We start from the raw sequence: 17,514 nt of genomic DNA, 5'->3' as shown, positions 1-17,514 counted from the left end.
TTGTGTACTTAAGAGGACTTTTTAGAACTAGATCATGTTAAATTTTACATGTTGATTAGAGAACTAAGATAAGAGAGAGAATTTTTAAATAGTAAAAATTAGTAGTGTTTAAAATAATTCTCTATTTTAATAACCTGTGTTCTGTATATCATCTTTTCTCTTTGTTAGCATTCATAGAGCCCAGCCTTCTTGTCAGTAATAATGTTGTCAACAGTAAGCATATTAGTACTCCACAAGATACCAGGGTTTTTGTTTTTGTTTTTGTTTTTGTTTTGGGAGTTTCCCCTTATATTTATTTGTTTGTTTATGCTAGCTTTGTAGTTTGTATTTTATTTTGAATAAATGCTAAGTATTGCAAGTTACTAAATTTGCCATCATTCTTGAAAGTGTTTTTTTTATTATTATTATTTTTGCAGTTTCTTGTGAAAGTTAAAGCAGAATATCAGAATCACAGTGAGAAATGGAAAGCAAGAAATAAGTATTTCATTTATATAAGTTTTGCATTTTTTTAAAATCTTTATGTTGGTAGCCCTTTTCTCCTAAGGTTCTGGGACAGTGTCATCTACAGAATCTGTAAAGATGTAGCTTTTCAAGTATAAAAGTGCAATAACATATATCCTACAAGATTAAAAAACTTTTGCTTTTGAATCCAGCACAATTTAGTCTTACCTAAAGAAAAATTCATTTGATTTTGTTAAAGCAGTTATCAAACATGTCAATATTACCTTCCCCTAGTAATGCCTGAATTAAATGTTTTGCTTTTTAGCTGACAGGAAAACAAATATAAATTTTTTATTTAAAGATTATATTTAGTAAAAATAATTCTTAGTATTAGCCTTTTTACCAGGTCTTCTTTAGGCATCATATTTGCTTCTCATTTTTATGATATGGACTGTATGATATTTAAGCTAATATTGCAGTAAAGTGAAACCAATTTTTAAGTATTAGCCATTTAGAAAAATTGCTGATTTTGATTTCTTTCCTAAAGGTAACCCATAATCAGGAAAATGTGTTTGATCTGCAATGGATGGAAGTGACTGATATGTCTCAGGAGGAAATAGAGCCACTCTTGAAAAATATGGCATTACATCTAAAAAGACTTATAGATGAAAGAGATGAACATTCAGAGGTTTGTAAATTCCTTTCAGAATATTGTGAAGGTTTGCTTTCCAAAAAAGGCAATTTCAGAGGGTTTTCAAATTGATACTCTGTTTCTTAGGGACAGGTAATAAAGTACTTTATGTCTTTATTTTTTGCAACACAGGAACAAAAAAGGATATTTAAGAGCCCCAAATCACCAGTAAAGAGATTGCAATTAGATATTCTTTTTTCCATTCTTTTAAATTATTATTCTGATTTTGTTCCTTTGTGTTTTTTTAAGTCCTCTCCATAGCTCTGGCAACAGTACAATAGTGTGAAACTGAAAATACTGTTGATGCAAATGGAAAAATCATTGCTTCGAAGCATGAGAATTTGCTTAATTTCTTTTATTGCCACATTTTGAGGTTGGAAAAATAAGTGTTAATAAATGGAGAGTAACAGGTGTTCTAAATAAAATGTCTCACAAAAAGGTCTCAAATTTTGTAGTCAGTAAATGAGGTGTGATTTTAAAAAAGAATTATTATAGGCTCCTGTAAGAGTACTTGGCTTTTCTAAAAGAGTAAAATTGCACCAGGATTTTTGCCTGCACTCTCTGAAAACAGCTAATTTTATAGGAGTCTAGACTTCAGTGCATGTGATGGTGAGTAATATTTTGTTAATAGCAGACCAAAGTACTCTGCCATTCAGAAGAATGTATAGCTTTGATCAGTTGTTCCATTTACATGGGAGAGACAGTTTTGAACTTATTTATAGAGAATTTGATTACTCTTTGGACTAATGAAAGACTTGTTGAAAGACTAATGAAAAAAGAAATTCCTAAAGGTTTTTTTTTTTTCTGAACAAAACTTTCATGTTAGTATAGTTGGGAATTTTCAGTTTTTTTTCAGGCATTACAAGAGAAGAAAATAGAGGAAATAAACAAATATTTTAGAGTGACAACTACTTTTTTTTTTTAAATCTAAGACAGGTCAAAAGAAGAGAGAATTGAAAAATGTCCCTAGTATACACCAAGCTTATCCTGAAATACTAAGATTATTTTATTTTCAGTCTGAGTTTTGACCCATGTGCTTTATCTTCTTTTTATATTAACATCTTTCTACTGCTTTATTCTTTTTCTGAAACATTCTTCCATTTTTATTTCTTCTATTTGTATTTTGATAAGGTGTCCTCCGACTTCTGAGGGCATGTATGAATTGTTTGATCTCACTCTGTGAAGTTATTAATATTGGGTGAAGAAGGATATTATTTTGGAGAATGTGAACAAAATATTTGTCATTATATGATCTATGTCAAAACTAAGGAATATGAAACACTATAGTGATTGTTTGATGTATTATCCTATCATGCCTGACTATGCATTTTCATTGAATTTGTTTTTTTAACAAGCGAAAATTGGTCGTGTTCTCTTGTCTCAAGCTATTTGGGAAACAAGTTGCTAGCTGGTTTAAACCCCGTTCTCTAGGGCAAAGTTTTTCAGTTTGGGCCACCAGTGGACTAATTAGAAAAGATCATTAAAAATAATTGTGGGGCATCTGGGCGGTTCAGTCAGTTAAGCGTCCAACTCTTGATTTTGGCTTAGGTCATTAATCTCATGGTTTGTGAGTTTGAGCCCTGTGTTGGACTCTGCACTGACAGCATGGAGCCTACTTAGGATTCTCTCTCTCCCTCTGTCTCTGCCCTTCCCCAACTCACATTTGCACTTTCTTGCTCTCTCATAATAAATAAACATTTTTAAAAAATAATAATTGCGAAAAATATTAAGTGTAATACAATAATACATAATGTAATAACTTTGTGTTATTCAACTAGATTGAAACAAGTTCTTATTTAGATTTTCCCTTTAGCTCTTCTGTTTTCTCCTCCAAAATATTTTAATATATTTTTCCCTCTAAAGTATTTATTTATTTACTTATTTAAAAATTTTTTTAGTATTTTGTTTTTTATTTTTGAGAGACACACAGAGTGCGAGCAGGGAAGGGACAGAGAGAGAGGGAGACATAGAATCCAAAGCAGGCTCCAGGCTCTCAGCTGTCAGCACAGAGCCTGATGCAGGACTCAAACTTGTGAACTGTGAGATCATGACCTGAGCTGAAGTCAGACACTTAACCAACTGAGCCACCCAGGCACCCCATAAAAATATTTTATTTTATATAAAAATTTTATGTAAAAAAAACAGAGGAAAGTTTGGTGTCACACTGAATAGACACATTGAAAGCATATGTATGGTTGTGGTTTGTAACTTCTCTACAAAACTTACCAGGCATGCCAGAGGAAAGAAAGAAGGAGTAAGTATCATATTCATAACATTTTTTGGAACGCTTCAGAGTACAAAATGCATCATGCTCATTTTTAAGTGCACAGAAAGCTATAATAAAATTAGACTTTCAAAATTACAAATAAAAATCTGTACATAAGGATATTTTTAAGGCCCTTCCATGTGCATAGCACTATGTAGAAAGAAGAATGGAACTTCCAGGAGAAGAACCATCACAGCAGGTGTTACACATAGGTCTGCCTCTTTTCAGCTTGCAGACCCATCTCCTTGTAAGGGGAAGGTGTCACTCAGGTTGAAGAGGGCCATAGGCGTCACTAGTGCTCCTTGTCCACACTATGCTTATCACAAGCACCATGCTAAAAGAATAGAGTAGGGGGGCGCCTGGGTGGCTTGGTCAGTTAAGCGTCCAACTTCGGCTCAGGTCATGATCTCGCAGTCTGTGAGTTTGAGCCCCACGTTGGGCTCTGTGCTGACAGCTCAGGGCCTGGAGCTTGTTTCAGATTCTGTGTCTCCCTCTCTCTCTGCTCCTCCCCTGTTCATGCTCTGTCTCTCTCTGTCTCAAAAATAAATAAACATTAAAAAAAAATTTTTTTAAAGAATAGAGTAGGATTTGCAGCAATAGCCTGAACTGCAGAGCTAATGCTGCAGACATAATTTTTGCTCCTATCCTGCTGATGAGGGCCAGGAATGTGCCTACCAGGTCCCCTGCGGTGATGTGTCAAAGATCCAGGCCACACTGTGCTTGCTGAAGCATTCCCATTTGCAGCCAGTAGAAGAGAACTATGGATGTGGACACAGTGATCCTTTTCTCATAAAACTGGTATAGAAGTCATAAAACTGCTATTCTGACACCAACATTGACATTCATAGCTACACAGGTGGGCTCTGTGCCAGTTCAGGCCAGGTTGGATTGGTAGAATCATGCAGGGCTACCCTGTAGCTCATAGCCACTGATGCAGGAGAACTCACAGGTGGCTCTTACTGCTGCTGCTGGAACATACCATGTAAGTGTTTTCTATTGTGTTGAGTTTACCTTTTTGTCTGACTTTAACTTGAAATATGCTAATGTCGTTAGCTCTGTCATAGACTACTGGCTCTTGTGACCTACTAGAAAATTTGAGTTGGGGAGGGGGGAGACACCTTTTAGAATAACATCAATTAGAATTGTTTTTGCTTTGTATCTTCCCTTGGGAGGGTCTCTGCAGAACCCAGACTGTCAGCTTATTAAGTTAAGCAATACATTCCTTCACACTTGGCCACTTAATTCTAGAAGGTTCCATAGCCACAAAGGTGGCTACTTGGCTGCTCCAGGCCTTTTTGCCCATACATGTATAACCTGGTAAGCGGTAGTATCCCAGGAGTTAAAGCAGGCACCATTTATGCACTTAAATACCCTCCATTTGGTGGCCTGGCAAAAGTAGGACATTACCTTTCAGTCAGTATTAAGAAGCTTCAGGCTGCTCACAGGATGCCCTTCCTTGTCAAAACAGAGCCTTTTTTTTTTTTTTTTTCTGTTTTGATTCATCTTTTGTTGTAATTGTTTTACTAGAATGTATAGTGTGTAGAATGTATAGAATGTATCACTCTGTTTTTAATTACTTTTCACTTTTTATTCTGGTTAAAATTTTTCTTAATGTTTGTTTTTGAGAGAGAGAGACAGATTGTGAGTGGGGGAGGGGCAGAGAGAGAGGGAGAAACAGAATCTGAAACAGGCTCCAGGCTCTGAGCTGTCAGCACAGAGCCCACCGCAGGGCTCATACTTGTGAACCCTGAGGTCATGATCTGAGCCAAAGTGCGACGCTTAACTGACTGAGCCACCCAGGCGCCCCTTAACTTTCTTATTCTTAATTCCTTGTAACATGTATTTCTTAAATCCTCTTCTTTTACTAAAAACCAAATAGGAGATTTTAATGAATTTAAGATCTCTTTATTGTCACTGTTTATTTTATGCCAAGCTTTGTGTTACGTTTTAATATACTGTCTTTGTAAGCCAGTATAATAACCTCATCTTAATAGATTGAAGATACTTGAACTCAGAGAAATGAAGTAATTTGCTGAGTCTAACTCCAATGCCTGTTTTCCTGTTGTATAAAACCTTTGCCAAAGTCCATGAATGTGCTCGCACATCTCTGATTCTTTTCCTCAATTGGGAGTTCTGTAAGAATTATTAAATCATCTGAATTTTTTCTTTGCTTTGATACATCTTTTTATGTTCATACCTGGATGTATATTAATAAATATCTGCTGTTTGCAAGATCCTGTGCTAAGAGTGCTTGGGAGCAACAAAATGACAAACTTTCAAAAAAGGATCAAAGATCATTACAATCTAATAGGGAAGTTATTTTAATAAAATAATTGAGTTTTGGGGGCACCTGGGTGTCTCAGTCAGTTAGGCATCCAACTTTGGCTAAGGTCATGATCTCAGGGTTTGTGAGTTTGAGCCCCGCGTCAGGTTCTGTGCTGACACCTCAGAGCCTGGAGCCCACTTTGGATTCTGTATCCCCTTCTCTCTCTGCCCTTCCCCTGCTAATGTGCTTGCTCTCTCTCTCTCTCAAAAATAAATAAACATTAAAAACTTTTTAAAAAATAATTGAGTTTTTAAATTTTTTAAGTATTTAAAAAATTAGTTGATATAGTGTTATAGGAGTTTCAGGTGTACAGTATAGTAATTCAACACTTCCACACAACACCTTGTGCCCATCACAAGAAGTGCACTCCTTAATCCCCATCACTTATTTCACCCATCTTCTCTCCCCCCCGCCCCCATACACACACCTGTCTGGTAACCGTCAGTTGATTCTCTACAGTTAAGAATGTTTTTTGGTTTGCCTCTTTCTCTTCTTTTTCCTCTTTGCTCATTTGTCTTGTTTCGTAAACTCCACATATGAGTAAAATCATATGGTATTTGTCTTTCTCTGACTTAACTTCGCTTAGTGTAATACTCTCTAACTCCATCTACATTGTTGCCAATGGCAAGATTCCACTCTTTTGGATGGCTGAATATTACTTCATTGTGTGTGTGTGTGTGTGTGTGTGTGTGTGTGTGTGTGTGTGTGTGTGTATACACATACCACAACATTAGCCATTAATCAGTCAGACATTTGGGCTGTTTCCATAGTTTGGGTATTGTAGATAATGCTGCTATAAACACTGGGGTGCATATATCCCTTTGAATTAGCATTTTTGTATCCTGTGAGTAAATACCTAAGAACGGTTTCCTTATGTCTTAAAATAGACATAATGCCTGTATTGCAGGTTATAGTATTGGATGAAATCTTGTTGGAAAATCCTCTATCTAGGAGTTCAATAAATATTCATTCCCATTTCTTTTTCCCCAGAGAGTGGGCTATAGTTAGAGAATGGCATGGTAGTGTTAAATTAGAAAGTAATGATGACATTTAAGGCCTTATTTGTAGTTTCATTCTGAGTAGGAACTCTATAGAGTAGCCAGGAAAATCTGGGCAGAAAGGAGGAGTTGAGTGGTTAAAGGTTCAGGCATATGTATAGGTGCCAAGGGAGTAATGGTAGTAAAGGAGGCATGGCACAAGAGAGGAATGGTTCCTTCATTGGAAAAATCTGAATATATTGAATAGAGAGCAGATGTGGAGTTGTAAAGAGAAAAGGAACTGGTGAGAAGTCACATTCTATAGTTTATCAATAGGCATACTGGAATCTGTGAAAGCAATAGTTGAAAAGACCTTGATTCAGGTGCTGAAATATATCCCAAGGATAAAGAAATGAATTCTGATGGGTGGTTTTTAAAAAAAGAAAAAGAAGAAGAAAAAAGAAGGATAAAAGTAATGATTCAGTGAGGGCATTAGAAGACTTGGTGATAAGAAAACAAAAATGGTGATTTCATTGTCTCAAGGTAGTTACCCCACCTATTCTGCCTGGAGTAAGACAGTTGAAATTACTAACAAAGACAATTTCTGTTTGCCCGAGAAGTTTGAAAGAAAAGCTGAGTAATTGGTTTAGAATAAGAATTTTTCAATAAAAGGAAAATTGGAGGAAAATTATTGAGTCAGGTAAATGTAGGTTAGGTAGCCCTTAAAGTTCATGTTTAGGGAGAGTAGAATGAGATTTATGTCCCTTGGAGAGACTCTAGAGAAAGGAATAAAGGAAGCATTGAGATGGGATGCAGATTAGAACTAGTCTTAAGAAAGAGAACATAGAAAGGATATGAAGTCAAGAGGCTGGCCCAGGAGTCTTGGCATTGCTATTAGTTTTGTGATCATGGACAAATCAATCTCTGTGCCTCAGTTACATTACTGCAGAATTAAGAGATTAAACTAGGGTTGCCTGGGTGGTTCATTTGGTTGAGCATCTGACTCTTGATTTTGGGTTGGGTCATGATCTCACAGAGCCCCCTGTTCAGGCTCTGTGCTGACAGTGCAGAGCCTGCTTGGGAATCTCTCTCTCTCCCTCTCTTTCTGCCCCTTTTCTGCTCTCTCTTGTGCGAGTGCATGCTTTCTCAAATAATAAATAAATATTTTTAAAAAAGAGAGAGCAATTGAACTAAACCTCAGAGGTTCTCTTAGGTCCTGCTGAGGTCCCTGTTTACAATTCTAGAGCAATGTTGTGTGAAAATGGCAAGATTGCATTTCTGTGCTAATACAGTAACCACTAGCTCCATGTGGATGTTGTATATTTAAAATGTGGCTAGTGTCACTAAGGAACTGTATTTTTGACTTTTTAAATTTGTAGTTAACTATTTGTGCTATTGGCTACCTTATTGGACAGCATGGTTGTAGCCATATTGCGCTTGGGTTAATTTCTTTCCTTTGTCCACAAGTATTTTACACCTTTCCAATAGTTGCTATCTAGTATAGTTATTTTACCACATTTGATTCCTTTATTAAAATATTAGGGAGGGAAAAAAGTATTAAGTCTTATTCTAGTGTTATCTAGTAATAGCTAATCCATGAACTGTTGCGTGAAACTTTAAAAAAAATTTTTTTAATGTTTATTTATTTTTGAGAGATAGAGCACGAATGGGGAAGGAGCAGAGAGGGAGACACAGAATCCAAAGCAGGCTTCAGACTCTGAGCTGTCAGCACAGAGCCCAACATGGGGCTGGGACTCAAGAACTGGGAGATCATTACCTGAGCCAAAGTCGGCGCTTAACTGACTGAGCCACCTGGGCGCCCCTGTTGCATGAAACTTTTTAAAAAGATAGCTGAATTTCACAAAGTTAGATATTTTTGACCAATGAATTGTTTTGGTATTGCAGTATAGTACTTAAACTTAATGAATAGTGTTGGTGTGTTTAGTTCTCTGATATGTAGAATACTAATAGTGATTCTGTGTTTATTTTCATATTTCCTTAGACTATCGTAGAACTCTCTGAAGAACGGGATGGTCTTCATTTTTTACCCCATGCCTCTTCATCTGCACAGTCACCCTGTGGTTCTCCAGGCATGAAGCGAACAGAAAGTCGACAACATCTGTCAGTGGAACTGGCAGATGCTAAGGCAAAGATAAGAAGGCTTAGGCAGGAATTGTAAGTTGCTGATTTTCAAGGCTTATTGAATTTACACGGTTGCAAAGGTGACCTAAAAATGTTTTTCGTCTTATGGAATATAGATCAGTTGTTTCAGCTGCTAGCATGACTCTCAGTCAGAGTTCTCACTACCATTTGTTAAAATGAGAAAAATAAATAGACTGGCAGAAAGTTTTCCTAATCCTAAATCTTACCAATTTAAAGGTTGTCCTTTATTCTGAATTTATGTCCTTTTTATCTTTCTTATATTAAAATGATCTTTCTTTTATAAAATATTGTTCTTCCTTGGCAAATTTGGGTCTCCTTAATCTTTGGGGGGTCTCCTTAATTTTTTTAATTTTTATATTTGAAATCTAAAATACTGGCAACCACTGGTTGCCAGTCAGGCAATAAGGTCAATAAGTTTAGCTCTTTTACAGGTCATTAAGTTTAGCTCTTTTAAAATTAATGTTATAAAAGAGTGAATTGTTGGTTTACAGTATTACAAAAAATAATTTTGTGTTATATTCTGTGTTGAGTAATTAAAATGCCTGAGTCATAGGCTTAGACATGGTAAATATTCATATTGGTTAGTGATGATGAAATTACATTTATTTAGCTTTAAAGATAATTTGAGAAAAGTCAGTATAAATTTCACATATGCATTCCTTGGTGAATCACATGTAAAGACATAACCAGTCTCTGCTGGAGATATTTTGTACTGTAAAAAGAACAAAGGATTTTTATATTTGGGGCTTTTTTTCTTTTCTTTTCTTTTCTTTTCTTTTCTTTTCTTTTCTTTCTTTTCTGTCTTTTTTTTTTTTTTTTTTTTTTTTTTGGTTTGTTTTCCTGGAATTTGGGCTTCAGAGTATAGATTTAAAATTTAAAGCTACAATATAACAATTAAGTTTATTTACAGATTATTTAAAACAGTTAGTTTAAGAAAGTGATTGAATATGCAAGGTAGAAAAAATATACAGTCTCTAGGAAAATTTGAAAACAAAAAAACTACAGCTTTCATTGTGGATGTCTGTGCTATTATGTATCTATTGAAGTGAACACGCCCAGGATATTCTATAAACAGCTGCACCAGGAAAATTAGAGAAGAGATTGCTGTTATTAGTTTGACTGGCAGTTAATGGATAGCCTAAACAGTGCACACTAGTTCGTTCCATATAATTTAGCACAATCTTCTCTAGTCTTTAGATAAAGCATGCAATTAGAACTGCAATGATGGCTGTGAATTCATTTAACATTTTGCACTATATTAGAATTTGATTTTTAAATGAAATTTACTTGGCCATGGAGTGTATTAAAATTCCAAACAACTTAAAGAGATTGGTAAAATTTGGTTTCTCATGTGCTGACTGGAAAATGTAAATGAATATTATTAATGAGTAAATAAATGTGTCAGATACAGCAGATATTCCCAATAACTAGCATTTCATCAAATACCATCTTTTGTCCTTTGAAAATGTGTTCCTTCACAGATATCTTTTATTAACATTTGTTCTAAGTCTTTTTGTTGGGATAGATCTTTACTGAAGTAATGAAGCATGGAAATCATGGTGGATAAAAATAGTTTAGGTTGCCTTCTACCTAATGGAAATAAATAATTGTAATGAGAACATGCAAATTAACTAATAGAATATTACTTACAGGTGGTACATTATACTATAATTGCTTTTGGTTTATTAACATACAGAGTAAAAAATATAATTTGCAATTTGGATGGAAGAAGTAATTCCTTATAAATTTCACTTTTATGTAGTAGTTAATACCCTATCAAAGACTTCCTTTAATAATTCTCTGTCAGCCTAGCAAAAAACATGTTTGCTACAGACCATGATTAATAATAGATACTATTATGCATTATCCTCCATTGTATATTGATTGCATTGTAAGAAGTTAAGCTTCCAAGCTAAATTTGGTCAGATCATCACACTACAGCAAGTTAGATTTGAACAAAGTCGAGAATATGGCCCACTACTAGAGTAGCAGTCAAGAAACTACAGTGTGTGCACCAGACCTGCCACCTCCCTCCCACTGCTTGCATTTATAAATAAAATTGTACTGAAACAAACAAACAAAAAAATAGTTCTCTCTGTTTCCATGGATCCCATATTTTCAGAGTTTTTCTCTCATACAAATTAATAACTCTTTTTTTTCCCATAATTACCTACCTTTATTTTTTTTAATATGAAATTTATTGTCAAATTGGTTTCCATACAACACCCAGTGCTCATCCCAGTAGGTGCCCTCAATGACCATCACCCACTTTCCCCTCCCTCCCACCCCCCATCAACCCTCAGTTTGTTCTCAGTTTTTAAGATTCACTTATGGTTTGCCTCCCTCCCTCTCTAACTTTTTTTCCCCCTTCCCCTCCCCCATGGTCTTCTGTTAAGTTTCTCAGGATCCACATAAGAGTGAAAACATATGGTATCTGTCTTTCTCTGTATGACTTATTTCACTTAGCATAACACTCTCCAGCTACATCCATGTTGCTACAAAAGGTCATATTTCATTCTTTCGCATTGCCAAGTAATATTCCATTGTATATATAAACCACAATTTCATTATCCATTCATCAGTTGATGGACATTTAGGCTCTTTTTATAATTTGGCTATTGTTGAAAGTGCTGCTATAAACATTGGGGTACAAGTGCCCCTATGCCTCAGCACTCCTGTATCCCTTGGGTAAGTTCCTAGCAGTGCATTGCTGGGTCATAGGATAGATCTATTTTTAATTTTTTGAGGAACCTCCACACTATTTTCCAGAGCGGCTGCACCAGTTTGCATTCCCACCAACAATGCAAGAGGGTTCCCATTTCTCCACATCCTCTCCAGTATCTATAGTCTCCTGATTTGTTCATTTTAGCCACCCTGACTGGTGTGAGGTGATATCTGAGTGTGGTTTTGATTTTTATTTCCCTAATGAGGAGTGACTCCAGAATTGGACCCACAAAAGTATGGCCAACTAATCTTTGACAAAGCGGGAAAGAAAATCCAATGGAAAAAAAGGCAGTCTCTTTAACAAATGGTGCTGGGAGAACTGGACAGCAACATGCAGAAGAATGAAACTAGACCACTTTCTTACACCATTCACAAAAATAATCTCAAAATGGGTAAAGGACCTGAATGTGAGACAGGAAACCACCAAAACCCTAGAGGAGAAAGCAGGAAAAAGCCTCTCTGACCTCAGCCGCAGCAATTTCATACTTGACACATCCCCAAAGGCAAGGGAATTAAAAGCAAAAATGAACTATTGGGAACTCATGAAGATAAAAAGCTTCTGCACTGCAAAGGAAACAATCAACAAAACTAAAAGACAACCGACGGAATGGGAAAAGATATTTGCAAATGACATATCGGACAAAGGGCTAGTATCCAAAATCTGTAAAGAACTCACCAAACTCCACACTTGAAAAACAAATGATCCAGTGAAGAAATGGGCAGAAGACATGAATAGACACTTCTCTAAAGAAGACATCCAGATGGCCAACAGGCACATGAAAAATGCTCAACGTCACTCCTCATCAGGGAAATATTAACTCTTTTTTAAATAACAGCTTTATTGAGGTAATTTATGTATCAGAAAATTCATCCTTTAAAAATGTAATTCAGTGGTTTTTAGTATATTCATAGAGTTGTGCAACCATCACATAGTATCTAATTTTAAGATACTTTCATCAACCCCAAAGAAACCCCATACCCATTAGCAGTCATTCCTTATTCCTCTTTGCCCTTGGCTCTTGGGAACCTTTAATATATTTTGTGTTTCCCTGGATTTACTCATTCTGGACATCCATTAAAATGGATATGGCCTTTTGTGTCTGGCCTCTTTCACTTAGCATAATGTTGTCAAGGTTCATCCATGTTGTAGCATGTATCATTATGTCATTCCTTTTTACAATAATAATCCATTATATGGATATACCACCTTTTGGTTACCCCTTTATGAGTCGATAGATAATTGGAATGTTTCCACTTTTTGACTGTTATGAATAATGCTCCTAAGAACATTCATGGTGAACATTTTTATGTGGGCATATGTTTTCAGTTTTCTTGGATATATACTGAAGAATGGAAATGATGGGCCATATGGTAGCTCTGTGTTTAACCTTTTGAGTAACTGTCAAATTATTTGGCACACATTTTTACATTCCCACCAGCAATGTATGAGGGCTTCAGTTTCTCCATAACATCAACAATACTTCTTATTATATACCTTTTTGATTATAGGCATTCTAGTGGGTATGGAGGGATACCTCATTGTGGTTTTGACTTGCATTTCCCTGATGACTAAAGATGTTGAGAGTATCTTTTCATGTGCTGTTGGACATTTGTATATCCTCTTTGGAGAAATGTCTTTTCAGATCCTTTGCCCATTTTAAAATTGAGTTGTGAGATAAACTTTTAAGTGGATGGATGAAATAATGTGAACCCCTGGAAGTGTATTAGAAGTCAGTATAGCTTGCAGTTGAAACCATAGGAGTTTTGGTCATTTCTGACTTAGAAGAGAAATGGGAGGTGTGTCAAGAAGATTTCATAGAGATAATTACATTTCAACCTAGGCATTTATTGGGTATTTTAAAAAGGAACTGCAACAAGTTCAGTAGGCTATAAGGACAAGCATTACAAGAAATTAAGTTGAAAATGAAGGTGTAGATACGTGGAAGGTCATGTATGCAGTACTCAGAAGGTTGGACTTTAAACAGTGGGGATCAGTGGAAGATTTTTTTGAATAGGAGAATAACATCAGTTTTATGTTTTAATGAAGAGATGCTAGCCTAGTAGTTGACTTTTTTTTTTAATCTAAGTCTAGTGGTTGACTCTTGGTGAATGTTCACATTGAAAAAAAATGAATTTCGGAGGCATACTGCCTGAGTGTGAATCCTGGCTCAACACACTCCTTCACTGAGTGACCATTGCCAACTTACTTGATCTAATAAGGCTCTCAGTTTGCTAGCCCATTAAGTAGAAATAATAATTGTGCCTACTGTAGTGTTGTTGTGTGTGGTAAGTATCTAAAGTGACCAGTAAATTTAAGCTGATATCATTGGTACTTTTTTTAGAGACTTATGTGAGGATTGAGTGCTTGGCAAAGTGAAAAGTGCTTAGAAATGTGCCTGACACAGATAGTAAGAGCTTGATAATTGTTAGCCAAAAGATGGGCACACCACATGAAATCAGCAAAAAGGTCAGAGAATTAATATATAGAGGAGGAGTAGAGAACCTTATAGTGTGAAGTTGTGGAAGCCAAAGGAGAGAGGGTGTCAAGAAGAACTGAGTTAATTGTATTGACTTCTTGTAAAAGATCCAAAAATAATCCATTGGATTCATCACTAAGGAGGTAATTGACTGTACTGAAAAACAGTATTAGTAGGGAGGTGTAAATGGAAGCCTCATTGTTGGGGATAGAATGGGCAACTGGGTGCAAAAAGGAATTATTTCTTTTTTTTTTAAACGTTCATTTATTTTTGAGACAGAGAGAGACAGAGCATGAACAGGGGAGGGGCAGAGAGAGAGAGGGAGACACAGAATCTGAAACAGGCTCCAGGCTCTGAGTGGTCAGCATAGAGCCCGACGCGGGGCTCGAACTCACGGACCATGAGATCATGACCTGAGCCGAAGTCGGATGCTTAACCGACCGAGCCACCCAGGCGCCCCAAAAAGGAATTATTTCTTAATGAGGCTGGAACTCATGGATAACTGTTCTGGAAAAATTATTTAAATTCATACTTCACATACATCAAAGTGAACTTCAGATAGATTAAAGAGTTAAATGTAAAAAATGAAATAATGGTGAAAGAATCAGAAAGAAATACAAATGAGTATGTATTTGTTCTCTAGATGGTGAGGAGCTTTGCAAGAGCATAAGAAGTATTTATAAAAGAAGTGGTTCCTCTATTTGTATAAAAGATGCTAAATATGTAAACATCCAGAAAAAAATAAAATTAAAAGCATTTAAATATCCTTCAAAGAGTTAAACAAAGAATTTTTATATGACCTAGCAATTCCACATCTAAATATATTCCCCCAAAATTGAAAACAGACTCAAAACAGGTATTTGTATGCCATTGTTCATTGGAGCATTACTCCCAATAGCCAAAAGATGGCACCAACTGAAGTGTCCATGAACAGATTGTTAAATAAACAAAATGTGCTGTTAGTATACAATGGAATATTTTTCAGACATAAAAATGATGAAATTCTACTACCTGCTATAGCATGAATGAGTCCTGAAAACAGTTTGCTAAGTGAGGTAAGCTATATACAAAGGACAAATGTTGTATGATTCCACTTAAAATCTTTAATAGGCAAATTAGGAGACTGGTATATTAGGGAGTTGCTAGGGGTATGGCAGAATTGGAGACTTACTGCTTAATGAAAACAGAATTGTTTGGGGTGATGAAAAAGATTAGGGAACAGGTTGTAGTGATAGTTTATTTAATAACATTGTAAATGTAATTAGTGCCACTAAATTTTCTTTTTTTTTTTTTTAACTTGTTTTTATTTTTTTAATTTACATCCAAATTAGTGCAACAATGATTTCAGGAATAGATAGATTCCTTAGTGCCCCTTACCGATTTATCCCATCCCCCCTCCCACAACCCCTCTAGTAACCCGCCGTTTGTTCTCCCTTTTTATGAGTCTCTTCCGTTTTGTCCCCCGCCCTGTTTTTATATTATTTTTGTTTCCCTTCCCTTAAGTTCATCTCTTTTGTCTCTTAAAGTCCTCATACGAGTGAAGTCATATGATTTTTGTCTTTCTCTAATTTCACTTAGCGTAATACCCTCCAGTTCCATCCACATAGTTGCAAATGGCAAGATTTCCTTCTTTTTGATTGCCGAGTAATCCTCCATTGTATATATATACCACATCTTCTTTATCATTTCATCCATCGATGGATGTTTGGGCTCTTTCCATACTTTGGCTATTGTTGATAGTGCTGCTGTAAACATTGGGGTGCATGTGCCCTTTCGAAACAGCACACCTGTATCCCTTGGATAAATGCCAGTAGTGCAGTTGCTGGGTCGTAGGGTAGTTCTATTTTTAGTTTTTTGAGGAACCTCCATACTATTTTCCAGAGTGGTTGCACCAGCTTACATTCCCACCAACGATGCAAAAGAGATCCTCTACTCCGCATCCTCGCATACATCTGTTGTTGCCTGAGTTGTTAGTGTTAGCCATTCTGACAGGTGTGAGGTGGTATCTCATTGTGGTTTTGATTGTATTTCCCTGATGATGAGTGATGTTGAGCATTTTTTAAGTGTTGGTTGGCCATCTGGGTGTCTTCTTTGGAGAAGTGTTTATTCATGTCTTTTGCCCATTTCTTCACTGGATTATTTATTTTTTGGGTGTTGAGTTTAATAAGTTCTTTATAGATTTTCGATACTAACCCTTTATCTGATATGTCATTTGCAAATATCTTCTCCCATTCTGTCGGTTGCCTTTTAGTTTTGCTGATTGTTTCCTTCGCTGTGCAGAAGCTTTTTATTTTGATGAGGTCCCAGTAGTTCATTTTTGCTTTAGTTTCCCTTGCCTCCGGAGACATGTTGAGTAAGAAGTTGCTACGGCCAAGATCAGAGAGGTTTTTCCCTGTTTTTTCCTCGAGGATTTTGATGGTTTCCTGTCTTACATTGAGGTCTTTCATCCATTTTGAGTTTATTTTTGTGTATGGTGTAAGAAAGTAGTCCAGGTTCATTCTTCTGCATGTCGCTGTCCAGTTTTCCCAGCACCACTTGCTGAAGAGACTGTCTTTATTCCATTGGATATTCTTTCCTGCTTTGGCAGATTAGTTGGCCATACGTTTGTGGGTCCAGTGCCACTAAATTTTCACTTAAAATGACTAAAATTGCAATTTTATGTAAAAAATATGCTACCATAATAAAAATAAAATTTGTTTTTAATTTTTTAAAAAAGCATTCAGCAACTATATAGAAATATTTATAAATATCTTATAAATCATAAAAGGTAGGGGCGCCTGGGTGGCACAGTCAGTTAAGTGTCCAGCTTTGGCTCAGGTCACAGTCTCAGGATTCAGTTCGTTATTTCGAGCCCTGCCTCAGGCGCTCTGCTATCAGCACAGAGCTGGCGTCTGAACCTCTGTCTCCCCCTCTTTCTGTCCCTCCCCTATTTGTACGCTTTCTCTCTCTCTCAAAAATGCATATTTAAAAAAATGGTAGAAGTTAATAGCTTTTTAAAAAGTTTTTATTTTAATTCCAGTTAGTTAATATACAGTGTTATATGAGTTTCAGGTATACAGTATAGTAATTCAGCACTTCCATACATCATCCGGTGCTCATCACAAGAAGTGTACTCCTTAATCCCCATCCCCTATTTCACCCATGTCCCCACCCACCTTCCCTCTGGTAAACATCACTTTATTCTGTATAGTTAGGAATCTTTTGGGGCGCCTGGGTGGCTCAGTCAGTTAAGCATCCGACTTCAGCTCAGGTCATGATCTCACCACTTACGAGTTCGAGCCCCGCATTGGGCTCTGTGCTGACAGCTCAGGAGCCTGGAGCCTGCTTCGGATTCTGTGCCTCCCTCTCGATCTGTCCCTCTCCTGCTCGCGCTCTGTCTCTTTCTCTCAAAAATAAATGTTAAAAATAAAACTTGTTTTTAAATTAAAAAGAAAAAAGAATCTGTTTCT

General features: G+C 36.3%; 1 protein-coding gene and 1 pseudogene across 7 annotated transcripts in view; one reads left to right on the top strand and one right to left on the bottom strand.

Moving 5' to 3' along the window:
- Positions 1–17,514, top strand: part of CCDC88A (coiled-coil domain containing 88A) — a 141,743-nt gene that overhangs the window by 55,481 nt on the left and 68,748 nt on the right. For all 7 annotated transcript variants that reach the window (XR_006200674.1, XM_042932306.1, XM_042932307.1 and 4 more), the window contains exons 7-8: positions 989–1,129; positions 8,704–8,876. Coding sequence is in view for 6 of the 7 variants with exons in the window: in XM_042932306.1 (XP_042788240.1) it covers positions 989–1,129; positions 8,704–8,876 (314 nt within the window). In the remaining variant the exon portion in view is untranslated. The remainder of the gene's footprint in view (positions 1–988; positions 1,130–8,703; positions 8,877–17,514) is intronic.
- On the bottom strand, positions 3,623–5,503 carry LOC122214797 (annotated as a pseudogene).

The sequence above is a fragment of the Panthera leo genome, chromosome A3 (assembly GCF_018350215.1).
Source record: "Panthera leo isolate Ple1 chromosome A3, P.leo_Ple1_pat1.1, whole genome shotgun sequence".
In the NCBI taxonomy this organism is placed as follows: Eukaryota; Metazoa; Chordata; class Mammalia; order Carnivora; family Felidae; genus Panthera; species Panthera leo.
This window is presented reverse-complemented; position numbering and strand designations above follow the sequence as displayed.